This window comes from Hyperolius riggenbachi, chromosome 8 (genome assembly GCF_040937935.1).
Source record: "Hyperolius riggenbachi isolate aHypRig1 chromosome 8, aHypRig1.pri, whole genome shotgun sequence".
NCBI lineage: Eukaryota > Metazoa > Chordata > Amphibia > Anura > Hyperoliidae > Hyperolius > Hyperolius riggenbachi.
This window is the reverse complement of record NC_090653.1, coordinates 230,358,273-230,375,769: the sequence shown is the minus strand read 5'-3', so window position 1 is coordinate 230,375,769 and position 17,497 is coordinate 230,358,273. Positions and strand designations below refer to the sequence as shown.

At 42.3% G+C, this 17,497-nt stretch overlaps 1 protein-coding gene across 11 annotated transcripts in view; it reads left to right on the top strand.

The window, feature by feature from the left end:
• Positions 1-17,497, top strand: part of HUWE1 (HECT, UBA and WWE domain containing E3 ubiquitin protein ligase 1) — a 177,928-nt gene that overhangs the window by 127,702 nt on the left and 32,729 nt on the right. For all 11 annotated transcript variants that reach the window (XM_068248291.1, XM_068248292.1, XM_068248288.1 and 8 more), the window contains 17 exons: positions 506-651; positions 900-957; positions 3,277-3,375; positions 5,652-5,785; positions 5,873-6,041; positions 6,124-6,352; positions 7,604-7,782; positions 7,869-7,958; positions 9,055-9,209; positions 10,634-10,679; positions 11,620-11,895; positions 11,993-12,242; positions 13,612-13,745; positions 13,846-14,063; positions 14,966-15,254; positions 15,960-16,062; positions 17,270-17,497. The exon at positions 17,270-17,497 is cut by the window's right edge and continues 316 nt beyond it. In XM_068248291.1, coding sequence (XP_068104392.1) covers positions 506-651; positions 900-957; positions 3,277-3,375; positions 5,652-5,785; positions 5,873-6,041; positions 6,124-6,352; positions 7,604-7,782; positions 7,869-7,958; positions 9,055-9,209; positions 10,634-10,679; positions 11,620-11,895; positions 11,993-12,242; positions 13,612-13,745; positions 13,846-14,063; positions 14,966-15,254; positions 15,960-16,062; positions 17,270-17,497 — 2,803 coding nt within the window. The remainder of the gene's footprint in view (positions 1-505; positions 652-899; positions 958-3,276; positions 3,376-5,651; positions 5,786-5,872; positions 6,042-6,123; positions 6,353-7,603; positions 7,783-7,868; positions 7,959-9,054; positions 9,210-10,633; positions 10,680-11,619; positions 11,896-11,992; positions 12,243-13,611; positions 13,746-13,845; positions 14,064-14,965; positions 15,255-15,959; positions 16,063-17,269) is intronic.

The window sequence follows — 17,497 nt, the reverse complement described above, 5'->3', positions numbered from 1 at the left end:
GGGACTTGGCTCATTGATCAGAATTTGTGTTTGTGTGAGTGATTCAAACTGTGAGGGACAGAGGCCCATATGCAATTCTTTTTCTCCTGATTTCTCTTAGGAGATAATTTTCATATTCTCTTTAAATTCATATTTCATCACTTTCAAATTGAAAAAGTACCCAAAAGTTGGTGAAAAAGTACTATCAAAATTAATTTCAGTATATTTTTGCTTGCTGGTTATTTAAAAGGCATTGTATGACAAGGAGTGGAAATATCACCTAGGCGAAATCTCAGGAGAAAAAGTGAATTGTATATGGGCCCGAGTTTAAACATTCATTGCATCATACAGCAGTGGAAGTGTTCTCGGAGAGAAGAGGCCTCTGATCAGGCACTTAAATCATGATCAAACCAAGCTCTGCTGCACAGGGCTAGGAAAGGATTTATGTAGGGATTCAAACTTATAAACGCGAAATAAAACTTTTTTTTTACCTAATGCATGACTGTTTTACAATAATTCTTTCTAGGTGAAACTGGTGCTGAAGCCCAAGAAGAAGACCCAGATGTTGCCCAGGCTGAAGTGGCAGATGGGGACATTATGGATGGTGAGGCGGAGGCTGATGCTGTGGTTATTGCAGGACAGCCTGAAGTCCTGAGTACGCAGGAGATGCAGGTGAGATTTCCCTCGATATAGGAGGTTTGCAGTGAAGATTACTGAATTCAAGCTGTGTTTTGCCCAGCCATCTAGTCATGTGCAGAAATGTTGTTTGTTGCCATGTGCAAGATTGGATGCTTGAAGTGAACATCCCTTCTAGTTTATCAGCTGGATTTCAGTGAACAGATTGGCTGATATATTTGGCTGCAGATGTAAGTATATATATTTGGCTGCAGATGTAAGTAATTTTTTTATTTGTTGTTTAGGTGGAAACTGAATTGGAAGATCTAATAGATGAGCTGCTGGAGAGGGATGGAGCTGCAGGTAAACGCACACCTTTCACTTGCCTGCAAATGTGAACATGTCTTGTGATGTACTGTTGGTGCGGTCTCTTTGATCAAGGGTCCCCAACCTTTTTCAGACCGCTTTGCAGTGTTAACCTTTTCCCACCCCCAACATTCTATTTCCATTCAGAACAGCGCTGCAGAGCAGTCGTACCATTAGGGGTGCCGGTCTGCGGGCCGGCTCAAAATGGGTCTGGGGATCCCTGTATTAGATAACTGCCAAAACTGGTGATAGTAATTTCTCATATAAAAAAAGCAACGTATGTTAGAGATTAAAAAAAGTAATACATTCTTAAGTAATATTCTCAGGTAATAACCAGGGCTGTGGAGTCGGTACAAAAATCATCCAACTCTGACTCCTCAGTTTATGAAACCTCCGACTCCAGGTACCCAAAATAGCTCCGACCTCGACTCTGACCCCTTAGTCTAATACTTACCAGGGCTGTGAATTTGGTACAAAAATCATCCGACTCCTCAGTTTATGAAATCGCCTACTAAGTCTCCAACTCCAGGTACTCAAAATTGCTCCGACTCTACAGCCCTGGTAATAACATGTAAAAGGCAGGAGTCCAGCTTGCCTGAGCAAAAGCTGATCTTCAGTGCCTGTTAAATAATTTATGTGGACAGTCATGCATCGTGTGAGAGCGATTCACTGGTTGTTTCACAAGTAGTCTTCTTCAAAGTTCTTTTGCCCCCTACCCATGGGTATGCTCAGTCTCCTGGCAGGTCAGGTTCCTTGCATGGTAGTCATAAAATAATTCCAATACTGTCCCGTCATCTCAGTCCATTTCTGGTCTCTCGCACTGAAAAGTTAATGCCCATCCCCTTTTTACCTAGTAATTGAGTTATATTGGTGTAATTCACCACAAACACTGGAGGCCACAAATAGCGGTTTCCAAGTGCTTATAAGAGCAGCACTGTTTATTTAACTTAAAATCCATGTTTTTTAAGGTATGCTTTAAAGGTTTATATACAATGAGATGATGAAAATAATAATAGTTTACCTGATATCGGTCATTTACCACCTTACTCATTGTCACCCTCTGTATTGGATCAGATCTCAACAGAGATTTGACACAATTTTATTCTCCCTGCCACAGCCAAAACACAGCATTTGCCAGTCAACAGATCAATAGTGCATCAATTGAGGCCATCCTTGTTTAGTAATAGATTTTCATGACATTTAAACTTTTTATTGTATGTACTGTCTACTCCATTACAAAATGTTGACTAATGTATTCTTGAATCCTGCCTCTACAAAAGCAGGCATTTTTTGTAAAGTATTATTGATCAGGTAGTTGTAAGAAGGGAATGCCACAAAATGAAGTGTGATCATGTGGCACACCGAAGATATTGGCACTCCATTTGAGAAGACTCTTGAGTACTGAGACATAGGAGTTTTAATGCAACATCCACTTACATTTTAAGCAAACATCAGAAGGAAGTCTCTGGATGATCGAGAGGCTTCTCTGAATCGCCTTCACACCACCAATGCTTGCTGGGAACATGTTCTGCTTTTGAGTCCATGCTTCGGTTGTAAGAGCGTGGCTGCCTTGCATAGGCACAAGTACGGCCTGCACAGTAGCAAGGAGCTGCTCCTGCAAAGGAAAAAGGCATGTACAAGCGGCTCCATACTACTGTGCAGGCCTGGGCCATACTTGCACCTGCGCAGTGCTTCCGCATTCATACATGGATGGGTCAAAATCATATCTGACAAGCCCTGGTAGATAATGTTCAGAGGGTCCCAGCACTGAATTGGAGTTGAGGAGAATGGGGAAAGCATCTAGAATATCCAAAGACCTCTTCACTACTGAGGTAAATGTTTTCTTACAGTTATTTGTTTTAGGTACCCTTTATACTCACAGAAGACAGGGCATTTTTCATGTTGCCATTATTGTGTGAAAATAAGTAATATTTCTAACTGGCTTTCTTAAAAGTACTAATTGAATTTGACTTTCTTCTGCTAGATATACCATGACAATAGATGGCCAGTAAAATGCTGATTTTTATTTTTTTTCCCAATTTATTTGTATGCAGATTGAAATTTGCTAATCTGTTCTTAGTGTTTATTTGGATTGGCCAAACTTCAAGCTACTTAAAACTGCGGCCAAACTGCTCATATCCAACCATGGCTTGTGTGCTTTAAACCTGTTGCCTTTAATTATTTTGTAATACCTCTTAAGGAGTTGTAAATGCGCGGAAAGATTAAATGCAATGCTGTCATAGCTTGACTCAATAAAATGTGGAAGTAAGGCTTACAGAGGAATAGTGATGGAAAGTTTCCTGTTTCATGTTGCAGTGAGTCGTGTTGGGGAAGATGAGTCACAGGAAGATGTTTTGATGGATGAAGCCCCAACAAACTTGAGCCAAGCCTCCACACTCCAGGCTAACCGGGAAGGTGAGAGAAGTCTTTTCAACACAGCAGTAGTAATTTACATACAAGGCCATCGAGTTGTGGGCTTATGGTTGTTGGCAGTGATACAGATGTATTATCCCTGAAACGCTCTTCATTAGTTCAGTTACTAGAGTATTCAGCTTTGTAGTATGAAAGTATAGCTAGGAAGATCAGATGGTGTGTGCAGTATTATAAAATCTGGACTTTTTCACACTTGTAATGAATGTTGGGGCACTGGTATGTAACACAGGCCTGTGAAATAGTCCTGCAATGGGGGCTAGTGACTACAGGACATCTTACGTCTCACAGTGGTGCCACGGAATATGATGCTAGGGTCTCGTACGACAGGAGAAGGTGGGATCAGTAATTGAGGCCAAAATGTCAGTGAGTAGCATTGAAGCTGCATATGTCTCTAGTTAAAAGAATTACGCCGTTCCTTGGTATCGTGTTCCTGGCAGGGATTGGTATGCTTGGCTTCTATTACCTTTGAAGATGGATTGTCACCTCATGGCATTGCTTACCTTATGTTTGTAAGTTTTGTCCGTTTGATGTGGACTTCTTGGTATGATTAGCAATAATGTGTAATCAAGCTAGATAAAATTGAAGAAATGTTCTTTGGGATACTGTACCCCATAAATAAATTTGCACTTTCTGGAGTGGAGTCTGTACCTCTTATGGACTGAATAATACATATTAGGGCTGGTGGCGGGTTTCATCCCCCCTCTTCCCGGGCTTACTCTCCGCTACCTCCAAGCTAACTGCAATTGCTGCTGCCCCTGCTGAGGGATGGCAGAGACTGTGTGTGTGTGTAGCTGCAATTACCATGGTGATTTCTATAAGCTTAGTGGTGCTGGAGAGACCTTGCTCCGGCTGCTGCTGACCCCAGGGAGAACTTTTAGCTTTAAAAGGGGAGACCATTTGAGGGGAAGACACCCTGCACCATGAAGACACACCAGGCTAAGAAACATTTTTTTTTCTTTGGTTTTCCTCCTCTAAACCTAGGTGTCTCTTTTTTGCAAAAAATATGGTACTTTTCATGGTAGTTACCAGGTCACTGTTACAACTGCAAAAAATAAACTAGTGGTTATTATTTTTATCAGATATTAAAGGGAGTTTTTGTAATGTTAAAATCTTTGTTGAATCTCTAAAAAGAAAGTAAAACCATTTGTTCAACATTAGCAAGCCATCATGCACTATATTATCTTGCACATTGTTTGCCACTGTAAATTTATATAAGAAGGCAGTAAAAAGAAGCCATGTTACTGTTCAACCCCATATGTACTTTTACTGCCAAGTCTGACATAAGATTATCTATATCTACTTCAATTATGTTAAAGGTTCTCCCGCGGTGGAATCAGTGGTGGTGCATGTGTTGTTATGTCATCCAATCTGTTGAACATGTTTTGTCATCCAAATGTGGTAGCTTTACATTTGGCATGTATTATCTAATTTTAACTGAGAGTTAACTCCACATACTCTAGTTCTTACTGATTTCATAGCATCTGGCTTTATAATCAGCTTGCTGAAAGATTAGTACATATCTGTATTCCAGGAAACCAAATGGCAAGTGTTCAGCTTTTGACATTGGAGAAGTAACTGGTCCTCATTGGACACTCAAATTACAGAGATAACTTTGCCGTGCATTATATTTTGTATGGAAAATTAGATGCCTGACACGTATCAGTAATTAAAGGAAATGGTATGTAGAAGCTGGCCTGCTATTTTGGGCCAGACTACTGCTAAACAGACACTAATCCTTTAGTACACGGTCAGTTATTGTACAGATCTTGTAATCGGCATAATCAAAGCTGACTTGAATATTCTTTGCATGCACAGAATGTAGCAGACACAGCATAGAGGCCATCAGCCAACCTTGAACCTCCATCATTTCAGCTTGATCACTGCAGCGCTGGAGCTTTCTTCTAGCGGGGAGATGGGGAATTGGGTTCATTTATTTGGAATTTAATATTGGAGATGCGGAAAGAGGTAGATTGTCTATATCTCCCACTTTTTGTTAATTCAAAAAGTCTGCAAACATTGTGGAACTTCATAGGTGTGGTGCTCTCTCTGCATTCAGCCAGATAAAGCACCATTGAAAACTGTGCGGAGAACATGGTACTGGCTGGAGCTACAGATTTTTTTTTTTTTTTTTTTACCTTAAACGGAGATGGCATTTAGTGCAAGGCAGCCCTTCCATTTCCTTTAGAGTTTGCACTAGTATACATTTTGTATCTCGGACTTAACCGTTTTTTGTTCACGTTTTGCATTTCTCTTAACAGACTCTATGAACATCTTAGACCCAGAAGACGAGGAGGAACACACTCAGGAAGAGGACAGCAGTGGCAGCAATGAGGATGAAGATGACAGTCAGGAAGAGGAGGAGGAGGAAGAGGAGGAGGAAGACGACGATCAGGTATATTTTGAGTCCATTTTTCTCATGATAAATCACAGCTTAGAGCATGTCCATTCCATTTAACTTCCTACCTTTTTATGTAACTAGGATGATGAGGAGGGTGAAGAAGGGGATGAAGATGACGATGATGACTGTTCAGAAATGGAGCTGGATGAGGATTATCCTGACATGAATGCATCACCTCTCGTACGCTTTGAGCGGTTTGACAGGGAGGATGACCTCATCATAGAATTTGACAACATGTTCTCCAGCGCCAGTAAGATTTTCCCTCCAGCTTTAAGGATTATAGACTTGAGGTGGTGGTGTTTCATTCTCATGCTTTTCTGTTCCTTTTACAGCTGACATCCCTCCATCACCTGGTAACATCCCAGCTACTCATCCTCTCATGGTACGTCATGCAGACCATGGTTCCCTCACTGTTGGCAGCGGGACATCCACCAATCGTCTGGCCCAAGGCATTGGAAGAAGTCAGCGGACGCTCCGGCAGATTACCGCTAATGCAGGACATACCATACATGTTCACTATCCGGGGAACCGGCAGCCAAATCCTCCTTTAATATTACAGAGGTAATTTAACACTGAGCGGGATTTAGTAATGCAGCTTGGCAAAGGGGTGTCCATTAGGGCCCATTCTCACAACGGCGATTAGCAGGTGATTCCCGATAATTGCCGATGTGCTAGAGCTTTTTAAAGCACTTGTGCTATTCTAACCCACTGGCAGTGATCTCACTACTGTGATTGGCTCCGATCGCGGGCGATTAGCCTCAATCGCAAAATGTTACCCGTAGCATTTTACCATTATTCTGGAGCAATCGCGGTACAATGCCTAAATCATGATTGCTTGGAATAGCGGAAGTGTACAGTGATTTTACCACACTAATTGCGGTAATTTTACTTGCGCAAAGAGCTACAGTTTTGCGATTTTAAGTGCGAATGGGCCCTTAGGGTGTTATAATATAAATTTTGGTGAGTTGGATAGCAGTGTTATCTGTATTAGTCTAGACAGAACGTTCCTTTAGCAAAGTACAGTCTCATTCTTAGGGCTGCACATAGTCAGTAGGTTAGATGCTTTGTAGTGCTGGGATCCTGTTTCTTGGTCCACTGATGGACTCTGCATGGAGTTTTTTTTTTGTTTTGTTTTTTTACTTCAGAAGCTTTAGTACTCTTAGTAGAATCTGTCACATTAGTAAGTTATTTGGCATTTGTCAGAATCAATCCTAAAGGCTGGTTTACACTAGAGCTACATGAAGACCATATATTTTATCTGATCAGTTGTTCTGAAATTCTATTGCTGCGCGTTTTCATGTGCTTTTGTATCTATTGCATGCATTGTAAAAAAGCTTTCATTTAAAACGCATGGAAGTTAACTGAACCACAAGGAATTGTTGAAAATTCCTTCACCTGCACTGTGCAGAAGCTTACCGCAGCTGAGTCAGAGTAGAGCAGTCCTTACAAGCATTGTGTATTTACAACAGGCTGGTAAAAATATTACACTGTAAAGTCCTCCATTTCAGGTGTGAATGCTTGCACTACAAGAAATAATTGCACAATATAAACTCTAAGGCTTGGCCAGTGGCTTGTTTGTTACGCCATGTCACGGCTATAGTCTTCAGCTTTGTGTGTCACAGCTCTAGTTGCTCAGCCTTGCGTGTCGTGGCACTAGTCGCTGAGGGCTCCCCCCCATGTCATGCCATGCTATGCTATTGGTTGGATTAAAAAGAAAAGTGGGACTAAAAATGGGTGGTATGTTGTATGAGTTGGGTGCATGGTTGGACAACCTTGGGGCTAGATTGTTCATATTTTCTTTTGGGTTTTTAGATTGCTAGGCCCTTCAGCTGCTGCAGACATCCTGCAGCTGAGCAGCAGTCTTCCCCTGCAGAGTCGCGGCCGGGCACGTCTTCTGGTGGGAAATGATGATGTCCACATTATAGCTCGCTCTGATGATGAGTTACTGGATGACTTCTTCCATGACCAAAGTACGGCTACCAGCCAGGCAGGTCAGTGACTTAAGAAAACAATTAGAGCATTTGGTGTGTTTGAAGTTATATATTTCTTGAGGTCTGAGCAAGAGTTTCTGTTGCAGGCACTCTGTCAAGTATTCCAACGGCACTGACGCGGTGGACGGAGGAATGCAAAGTACTGGATGCAGAAAGCATGCACGATTGTGTATCGGGTACGTTTAATTTTTTTACTTTTATTAAACTTTTGGGTGGGTTATTAAGATTTTGTATTTCTTAGTGTGGTATAAATGTATAAATAATTTTCTAGCTGTATTTGTTTGTGATTATCCAAAATCTGAACAGAAGTGCAGTAAATATTTTGCCAGATGAAAAATTCCATTTTACCAGGTGTGCTTTAAAGCAGAGCCTCTGCTAAACTTGATACAGTATCTACTGTACAATTTTGTTTATTTTTAATTAAAAGATTTCTGAGGTGAGAATGGTCAAATAAGAGTACATTCATGTCTGCATAAACTGCTTCTGAGTCTGACTGCATCCTCTGTTTCCCCCTGCACTCCTTTGATCCGCTGTAATCGTGCCATAGTTGGCCAGCCCACTTTAGGTCGCAGCCTTTGAACTGGCAGTCCTCCCGGACCACCTTAATTTTTCACTGGTCAGTTCAGTACATTTTCGGCTTGCGTTTACGCATGCGCAGTGTGGCCGCACGTGTGCACCCACCGTACTCCCGTCGTCTGGATTGTTCTGTGCCTGTGCATTACTAATGCGCAGGTGGAATACTCCCGGGGGCTGTAGCACACTCGGCCAAAATGCGCATGCATTGACTCAAGCAGACTGAAGAATCTGCCGAACTGGCTAGCTGAGGATCGAGGTCATTTTTTTCATTTTTTTTTTCTCTCTCCTCAGGTACACTTTAACTCACTTTATCAATTCATGCAAAGACTTCTATTTCGGTCTTTTATTGTAAATACTTGGTGTTTGTCAAAAATATCAGTATTATCTAGGTATAATAAAGAAAAAGCAGCAGGTGTTAGGCAGTCACATCTATGGTCTTTAAGGTACATTCTGGTTAAAGATTGTTGAAGTGTTTTATGGGTGCTCCTAACTAAATATGTAATATAGATGCTAGTTAGTTTTTTGGAACACATCTTGCTCGCGATTACTTTTGCATTCTATCTACATACATTTCAGCATTTTTCCTTTGTTTTTGGTACTGCAGTGCCAGTAGTAGTGGGTGCAGTAGCTTGACTGAAACTGCTTTTAATGCTGCCATACTTATGGCAAGTCATTATGTGTCTAATTCTTCTATAGTGGTGAAAGTTCCTATAATCAACCATCTGGAAGCACTGAGGGATGAAGAGCTTGAGGAGCGGAGGGAGAAGAGGAGGAAACAGCTGGCTGAGGAAGAGGCCAAGATGGCTGAAAAGGCTAAAGAGGAGAAAGAATCTAAAGAGCAGAACTCACAGGTCAGCCTTTTCCCTTTGCACCGGGGAATTTTTTTTTTTCTCCTGAGGAGATAAGAGCAGGGGGCGTTTTCAATCAAGTGCAGGGGAAGTTTAAAATCAAGAATTTCTCTGCATATTATTGTATTCAAGTGTGCATAGTTGAGTTTAAGAATAAATCAACGTGGAGAAAAACTAGTGCGATTGCAAACAGCAACTAAAGCATATGATTGAAAGCAAGAAGCTTTGAATCCGGATACCATTTACTCTAATATGATTTTTAATAGATTTTAAGGAAGGGTGCGTCAAAACAGTTAAAACTACCATCCAGGCCACATTCCACACCATGATGCGCTGCTCCTTTAGAACTTCTCCTAATCAAAAACTGCCAAGACCCTTGAATACTTCTGGGTCACAGTACACTTACAAGAGGACCTGAGCTCCAGGGCATGCTCAGTTAATCCTTGTGAGCATTTTTTATTCCTTTTTTGCAGTGCAAGCAGGTGGGGAAAGGGTGTTCGGGAGGCTGGAATGGACATGCTAAAGCCGTGTAATTCCAGCTAAGGATGACCCTTCCTGTTTCACAGATCCAACAATCTGCTTGTTTGAAGTTTCAGAGGGGCGCAGAGGTGGGTAAATATTGCGGGTACAGGCCACTGTGTTCAGTTTAGAAACTTCGTTTAACCTCGGGTGCACTAAGTGAGCATTGTTACTGGTTAAATCTCAAGTTAGGTATACATTGTATTGTACTATTTAATAGATTTGGCGTTAGATTCAATAACAATAGCAATCAAATCTAATGAAAATGTGTTAATGATCATTTTTTCAATTGAACGTTGTTAGGGAGGCAGGCAGAAGTGGTGGGAGAATGGAGGCTCGAAAGATTTGTATAGCAGTGGGGGAAGGGAGATAAGTTCAGATCTTTATTAAAATCTGATCTAGTGCTGAATGAGGCTCAGTGTTAATTAATCAATATCAGGTAGATTGGTTCCTAAATTTAGTATATGTATGGCCACCTGTACTTTTGGGAGAACACAAAGTAGTTTTCCAAACTGCTTACAGGCCTATTGGGCACAGCAAGGTCCAAACTGAACAAAGATGGGATATCAATTTAAACATCTGTTCGCACTGTTGCTACAGTGCCATTAATACCTAAATGTCTCCTGCAACATTTTGATGCTTTCCCCATTCGCTTGCAAAGATATCATGTGGGCATGCTGCACTGCATGCCACTGTGGGCAGCACATGTGCCCAGCACTGTGTAATGTAGCTAGGACGTTAGTGATTATACATATCAGTTGCTTGCAACCATTCTAGACTAGTTCATCCTTATTTTTCACCATCTCTTGATGACTAGGTAAAGTGGGGGTATACCTAGGAAAATGTGCTTTACTTGAATGTGGCTTTAAAATATTGATTTTTATTTTTTACATTGTATTATTTTGCAGGCTTCCAACACAAAGAGGAACACCTCCTTTGAGCTGAGCCTATCAGGTATGTAATCCAGCTGCTGATGTTTCTTGCTGATGTTTTCTTTTCACAGGACTGATGTGAAGACATCTGGTTGTTTCAGGATGAGGTAGTAGATTGTATAGTTTTGGGGTCACACCCGATCTGGGAGATAACTATACAGTTTACTGTCTTTCCTGCAGCAGCTCTTGGCTACAGAAATCTCATTGATAACTGCTCTCTTGGTTTCTAGTTCTGTGGTGTGGATATGACGTGATGCGTGGAGTGTTTTTCTAGTGAATTGATTGCGTACAAGTTGTGCCGCCTTCAGGGTGAGGTAGTAAGTTGTATTGTTGTAAGGGGCAGGGATATTTTGCTCCTATTTGGTGATAACTATACAGCTTACTGCCTTCCCAGCGGGAGGGCTTTTTACACGGAGGATAGACTTTGTATTTACTAACTAAAAAAAAAACACATTGTATTCAAGGATTCCCACTTCTTAATTTACAAATGGCTATTTTGTCCCAGGGTGATGTCTGAATTCTTTTTTTTTTTTTTTTTTTTTTCTTTTTTCTCAATATTGAACCGGCTGCCTGGCAAGTGTGCTGAAAAGCGTATGGTGGCTTCCGGTGTCACTTCCTGGTGTGCGTCATTTTGAGACAATGGTCTCATTGCACCAGTTTTTAATTATATTCAGCCATAAGCTAATTTAGGCCTTGGACCCACGAGCACCACTTTTCAAAGCACTTGTGATTTGTAAAACTCTTGCTAATGTAATGGGGGATTTTTAGAAAATTACATCCCTAAAGTGGGATCACACACATAGTATTACATTAGCAAGAGCTTTTCAAATCACAAGCGCTCAGAGAAAAATGCTGCAAGTGGGTCCCAGGCCTTAGGGAGATCTGCAATAAAGCTCTGTGTTTAGCTACAGATGCTCCACCTGCCCAAATATTTGTCTAACTCCTACTTACCTTTATCCTAGATGATGGCAGTAGCCGTCCAGAGAACTTCCCTACTGCCCCTTCTTCTGCTGAGGGAACCCCAACAAGTCCAGAATTGGTGCCTTTGGACTCATCGCTCCGCACCCATCCTCCTGAAGCTGCTTTGGCAGACTTTCCTCAGAGTCTGCACTCAGAAACTGGGCCAGAGGATACTGGGCAGCTGCTAATGCCAACTGAACCAGAAGACTCCGGACCAGGAAGACCCAGTGCAGAGGGGGAAGCCACACAAATGGAGCTGTCACCAGCACCAACAATCAGTTAGTGTACTACTTGTTCATGATCTAGGCCTGTAAAGGTTAAACTTATGATTCATGAGTTATAATCACGTTGCTTTTTGTTTACTTCTTTCCCCAGCCTCTCTGTCACCAGAGCGTGCAGAAGATTCTGATGCTCTGACTGCTGTTAGCAGTCAACTTGAGGGCTCTCCCATGGATACCAGTAGCCTTGCATCAGGACCATTGGAGGAGGGAGTTGGAGAGGCTTCGGGAGTTGTAAATCCTGTCCAGCCCCTGGTGGTCACGAGTAGTATTGCAGTAGGACAGCAGCCTGTCGAACCTCCATCAAGTGAGAGCCAGGCAGTCGTGTCTCAGCTAAGCGATGACAGGTACGAAATTCTTATATACTGTACTTGCCAAACAAGATTCAACACATTTTAAATTAAATGCCCATTTTAGATCTTATATAAAGTAAGTTCATGGGCAGGGAAATCATTTTTGCTTTAGTTCTGCATAATTTGGGTGTGGAGCCCAACATATCTTCAACTTTAACATCGCTAGAGTAATGGGCGTCTGTTAATTTTTTGTTTTAACACTTTTCACTAACGTTCATGTTCTCAACACATGTACGCCAGTAGGTACGTCTGTTCAGGTGGAACGGGAATTTTTTTTTAATCAATTCATGACGGAAAGTTGTGTAATTAAAACAAATTTAGCTATAAATAAACCTGAATGAGTATTTTTTTTTAATTCAAAGCGTAAGTGAAACTTTTCTGCATCTGTTTGGGTGTAGCACTGCACAGCGTATGGCTGCGCTGGGGGTGGGAGGGTTGCCACTGTAAGACCCGTTATCTAAAAAAATAGTGTTTCATAAAATTGTACATTCTGTATTTATGTTGAGAAACGCTGTAGAAGAGCAGTGAAACTAAGCAAATATTTAGAGTTGTGAGGACAATAGTCTCTGGGCATTTTGCTTGTGTCAGGATGGCAATGTGTTTAGACTCGTATACATGTACGAGTCATGTCACCCAGCAGAGATTGGGACCCAATCCCCTGGGCAACATTGCAGGCACGAGGCTGTAAAGACTGTAGGCTAGCCATATGCCCTTCTGCTATGCAGGGGGGAGTGACGTCATGTGGGAATCGGGTGGTTACGGAGAACAATGCTTTCGGCTGTTTCTAAGCCAAAGTGATCTGCCAGGCTGATCGTTTTGGGGTGGGGGTTGTTGTCAGGATCTGTTGTACACACTCTGGATTTGCAGAGGCCAGTGGCGTTTCACCTAGCCTAGTGATGGCTAACCTTGGCACTCCAGCTGTGGTGGAACTACAAGTCCCATGAGGCATTGCAATACTCTGACAGCTCTAAGCATAACTCAGGGAGGCAGAGGCATGATGGGATTTGTAGTTTTGTCACAGCTGGAGTGCCGAGGTTAGCCATCACTGACCTAGCCTATTTACACAGCTTAGGCCATCTGCTGGTGGGAAATGAAAGGTAGTGAAGTGTGAAAGCTAGAGGATGTCTGGATGGATTTGCAGATGAGCTCCAGGATAGGATTCTAGATCAATAGCCAGCAAGTATGGAGTGGCATATGCAATAGTGATGTATTCAAGGATCTTAATGCTGACATTCTCTTGGGTATTTTGTCAAACACTCCAATGGCAAATATTGTCTGGGTTTGTTTTTTACGTTGTATTTACTATGTCCACTTAATTATCTCATGTGTATTTATATTGTAACGGATTGTGTTTTCTCTTCAGCTCATCAGTGGCACCCTCTAGTGAGTTGCCTTCTGTCAGGGATCCTGCTGTAGCCTTGTTGGCAGCTAATGCTAGCGGTATCTTGGAAGAGCCTCTTCCATCTACGAGCAGTGAAGAGGAAGATCCTTTGGCAGGTAGGATTCTAGCTTTTCTTGTAGCTAATTTTTCCATGTGCTTCGTAATGCTAAATCCAGAGGAAATGGTTAATAATTATTCTATATTTTGCATACATAGGTATAAATCTACCTGAGGGAGTGGATCCATCTTTCCTTGCTGCTCTCCCAGAAGACATTCGTAGAGAAGTGCTTCAGAATCAGCTGGGCATCAGGCCTCCTGCTCGGGCACCTCCATCTGCTGCCCCGGTCATTCCTCCACCTGTTGTGGGTAGTGCTGGCGTCACTGAGGTCAGCCCAGAATTTCTGGCTGCATTGCCCCCAGCTATACAGGAAGAGGTTTGTTAAAATATATTGACCTAGTACATAATGAAACTGTTTACAAAAATGTGGTGCGTGCCTCGCTGGTATGTTTGCCTTAACGCTATGGTGTGGACAGCAGGGCTTGGCATCTAATATGTCTGAATGAAACCCATAAAAAAATGCATCAGGTCCATATGTTACATGTACCTTCTGCCTTAGTCACCGATTCTTTGTGGAAATGTTTTCACTGTAGTTACAAGTACATTTAAAGTGTATCCAAGAAGAAACGAAGGGAAAAAAGACTAAGAATAGGTAAGCCTCTGGATCCTGCAGAGGCTTCCCATGTCCTCCTGGTCCCGACTGTTGTTGTGACCCCTGTAACATATCTGACAAGCTAGTAGGAAATGTTATGTAGCCACACTCCTCTTCATGCACATATGTCTCTGTACTGCGCGAGTACGACCACACCTGCGCAGTGAGCCGGAGATGGCCATGCTTGTGTATGAAGAGGAATATGGTTGCGATTCACAAAAGGGTCACAGGCAGTGGTGGTCTCCTGGAGGACACTGGAAGCCTCTGGGGGATCCAGAGGCTTTCCTCTTTTTAGGTAAGAATCCTGTTTTGTATGGTTTTTGTTTTTTTGCCTTGGCTTTGCTTTAAGCCTGTGGCTTTGTCTGCTACTGTGGGTCTTTGGAGAGAATAATTAGAATTGTCTGAGTAATCACACTTGGCATGGCGCTGTGAAGCTATAACAGGTGAAACGGATTACGTGGTTCAGTGACAGCTGAAATATGTAACTAATGTGTACATTTATGTAATATGCGGTACTTGACACATAAATAAAACTAAACCTAATGCTGATATGTAGCAATGGTAATGGTGGATGCACGATTTGCTTAGTTTGGAAAGTTTTTATTATTGTCCATTATTTTCATAAGGTTCTGGCACAACAGAGGGCGGAACAACAGCGGCGCGAACTTGCCCAGACCACCACCTCTGATACCCCAATGGATCCGGTGACCTTCATCCAGACTCTGCCGTCAGACCTACGCCGCAGTGTTCTAGAGGACATGGAGGACAGTGTTCTAGCTGTCATGCCTCCTGACATTGCAGCAGAGGCACAGGCTTTGCGCAGGGAACAGGAAGCTCGGCAGAGGCAACTTATGCATGAGCGGCTTTTCGGTCACAGTAGCACTTCGGCACTCTCCGCCATCCTCCGAAGCCCAGGTAAAAAAAATTACGGCAGCTTTGGCCCTAGTGTTTTTATGCTTGGGAAGGGAAAATGTTTTATTAGCCTGTGGGTAGGGAGGACGTACACAGACATTTATGTTGATACTGTGCAGAGCTGTAGTGGCCACAAAGTTATTGTCATAGAGACAACAGTTCAGATCACTGACCCTGCCCATGTTCACAATGAAGGCTGGCTGGCGCCTTTTCCTGGCTCCTCCTTAACTGCCTCACGTGAGGGTTGATGGACTTTTGGTAGGAGTTTGGATGGCTGATGATGTAGCATCTGACATTGGTGCTGGATAATAAATCAATTGTGGAAAAATAGTTTATGCATTGCAGATTACATTTTCTACAGGATATGTTTAGAAAAATACAAAGCCTGAACTAAGGATGTAATATAGTGTAATGTTGATGGAAAATATTCACTTTGTAGACCAATTAGCTTGAGGGGTGTGGGGACACAAAATGAAGCTCATATAAAACAAAGGTGTTTAGAAAACTTGACCTAAGATGGAAAGAGTACGCTCAAATCCTGGCTGAGATTCAGGCATTTTCCAAATGGACATTATGCCCAGTCTGAAGTTTCTTTAGCTAGAAGCTATTCCCAAAGCATTCCGTTTCTACTGCTCTGTGTTCCTTGGACCATTCCTGCCTGCAAATAAGGGAAAAAATCATTGATTTTTCTTTTTTTCCCCCTTTCAGCATTTACAAGCCGCTTAAGTGGAAACAGAGGGGTTCAGTACACTCGCCTGGCAGTACAGCGAGGTAGCACCTTCCAGATGGGAAACAGCAGTACTCACACAAGGTAAGGGTCAATATCCGAGCTGTCGAGCCCATTCATTGCTTTCTGCATGGTAGAACATAAGTATAATCATTAGCAGAGTACTGAAAAGATTTGACTGTCACTATTATAGTTGCACAATTAAATGGAAAGATGTTTACTATGGGAAGCTTACTGGTCATGATTATCTTTACCACAGTTCACTAATGAACGGAATGATTGCAACCTTAAATGTGTACTCCTAATCATTGGTGATCTTTGACTGTTTAAAGCATACATGTCAAACTGAGGACCGGGGGCCAAATCTGGCCCTCGGAGCGATCAGATTTGGCCCTCAAGTGGTTTCCCCACTTTGCATTATGTTTGGCCCACTCTAGACCACCAGAGAAACTATATCAGAGGAGGGTAAGCTGTAAATAACCAGGGAAGCCATAATGGGAGGGGGAGAGCACTAGATACCCGGGCACTGTATAAGAGGGAGGGAGGCCACTAGATAACAGGGAACTGTATAGGGGAAGCAGAGAGGACCAGTACACATCAGGGAACTGTATAGATGATGGAGTCAGGACCACTAAACACTACGGAAAGTTGTATGGGGGGAGGGGGGCTCTAGACACCACGGAACTGTATAGGGGAAGAAGGGGGCTGTTAGACACCAGGGAACTTTATAAGGGGAGAGATGGGGACACTAGACATTGAGTTTGGCCCACGACTTTTGGCCCACTTTGTATATGAGTTTGACACCCCTGGTTTAAAGCCTATATAGCAATAAGCAACACATTTATGGCAGATGCCATTTTAGCTGTTAAATCAGTGGTAGAGCAGGAATCAAAGCAAATGGCTGAATATGCAATAAAAAGTGATATGAAATATCTGCCACTGATTTTCTATTCGGTATGTTTGACAGCCACAAGTAGCTGAGGAGAAAGAATAGGATGGAAAAAAAAAGATTGAGATTCTATTCGTTTTACCACATTTTTGCATTGATGGGGAAGTGTACCACTCTGTTCTCTTCAATCAGAGGATTTTCCTTTTATTTGCAAAGATAGTAGATAAGCTTCCTTTTGCTAAACCAAATGGAAGCTTCTAGGTTACATTTGTAAGCAATAGAATACTTTTTTATGACCTTCTAGCAAACTTCAAACTCAAGATTCCAGTTTCCAATAAGCATATAGCCGTTGAAGATTTTTAAGTAGTAATTTTTAAATCACTTTACCACTTTACCTTACAGGCCTGCGGGAAGTAACGTGGACAGCTTGCTCAGGTTGCGAGGGAGATTATTGTTGGACCATGAAGCCCTCTCCTGTCTGCTTGTGCTGCTTTTTGTGGATGAGCCAAAACTAAACACCAGCCGTTTGCACAGAGTCTTGAGGAACCTCTGTTATCATGCACAGACTCGCAACTGGGTTATCAAAAGCCTTCTGTCAATTTTGCAACGCAGCAGCGAGAGTGAACTCTG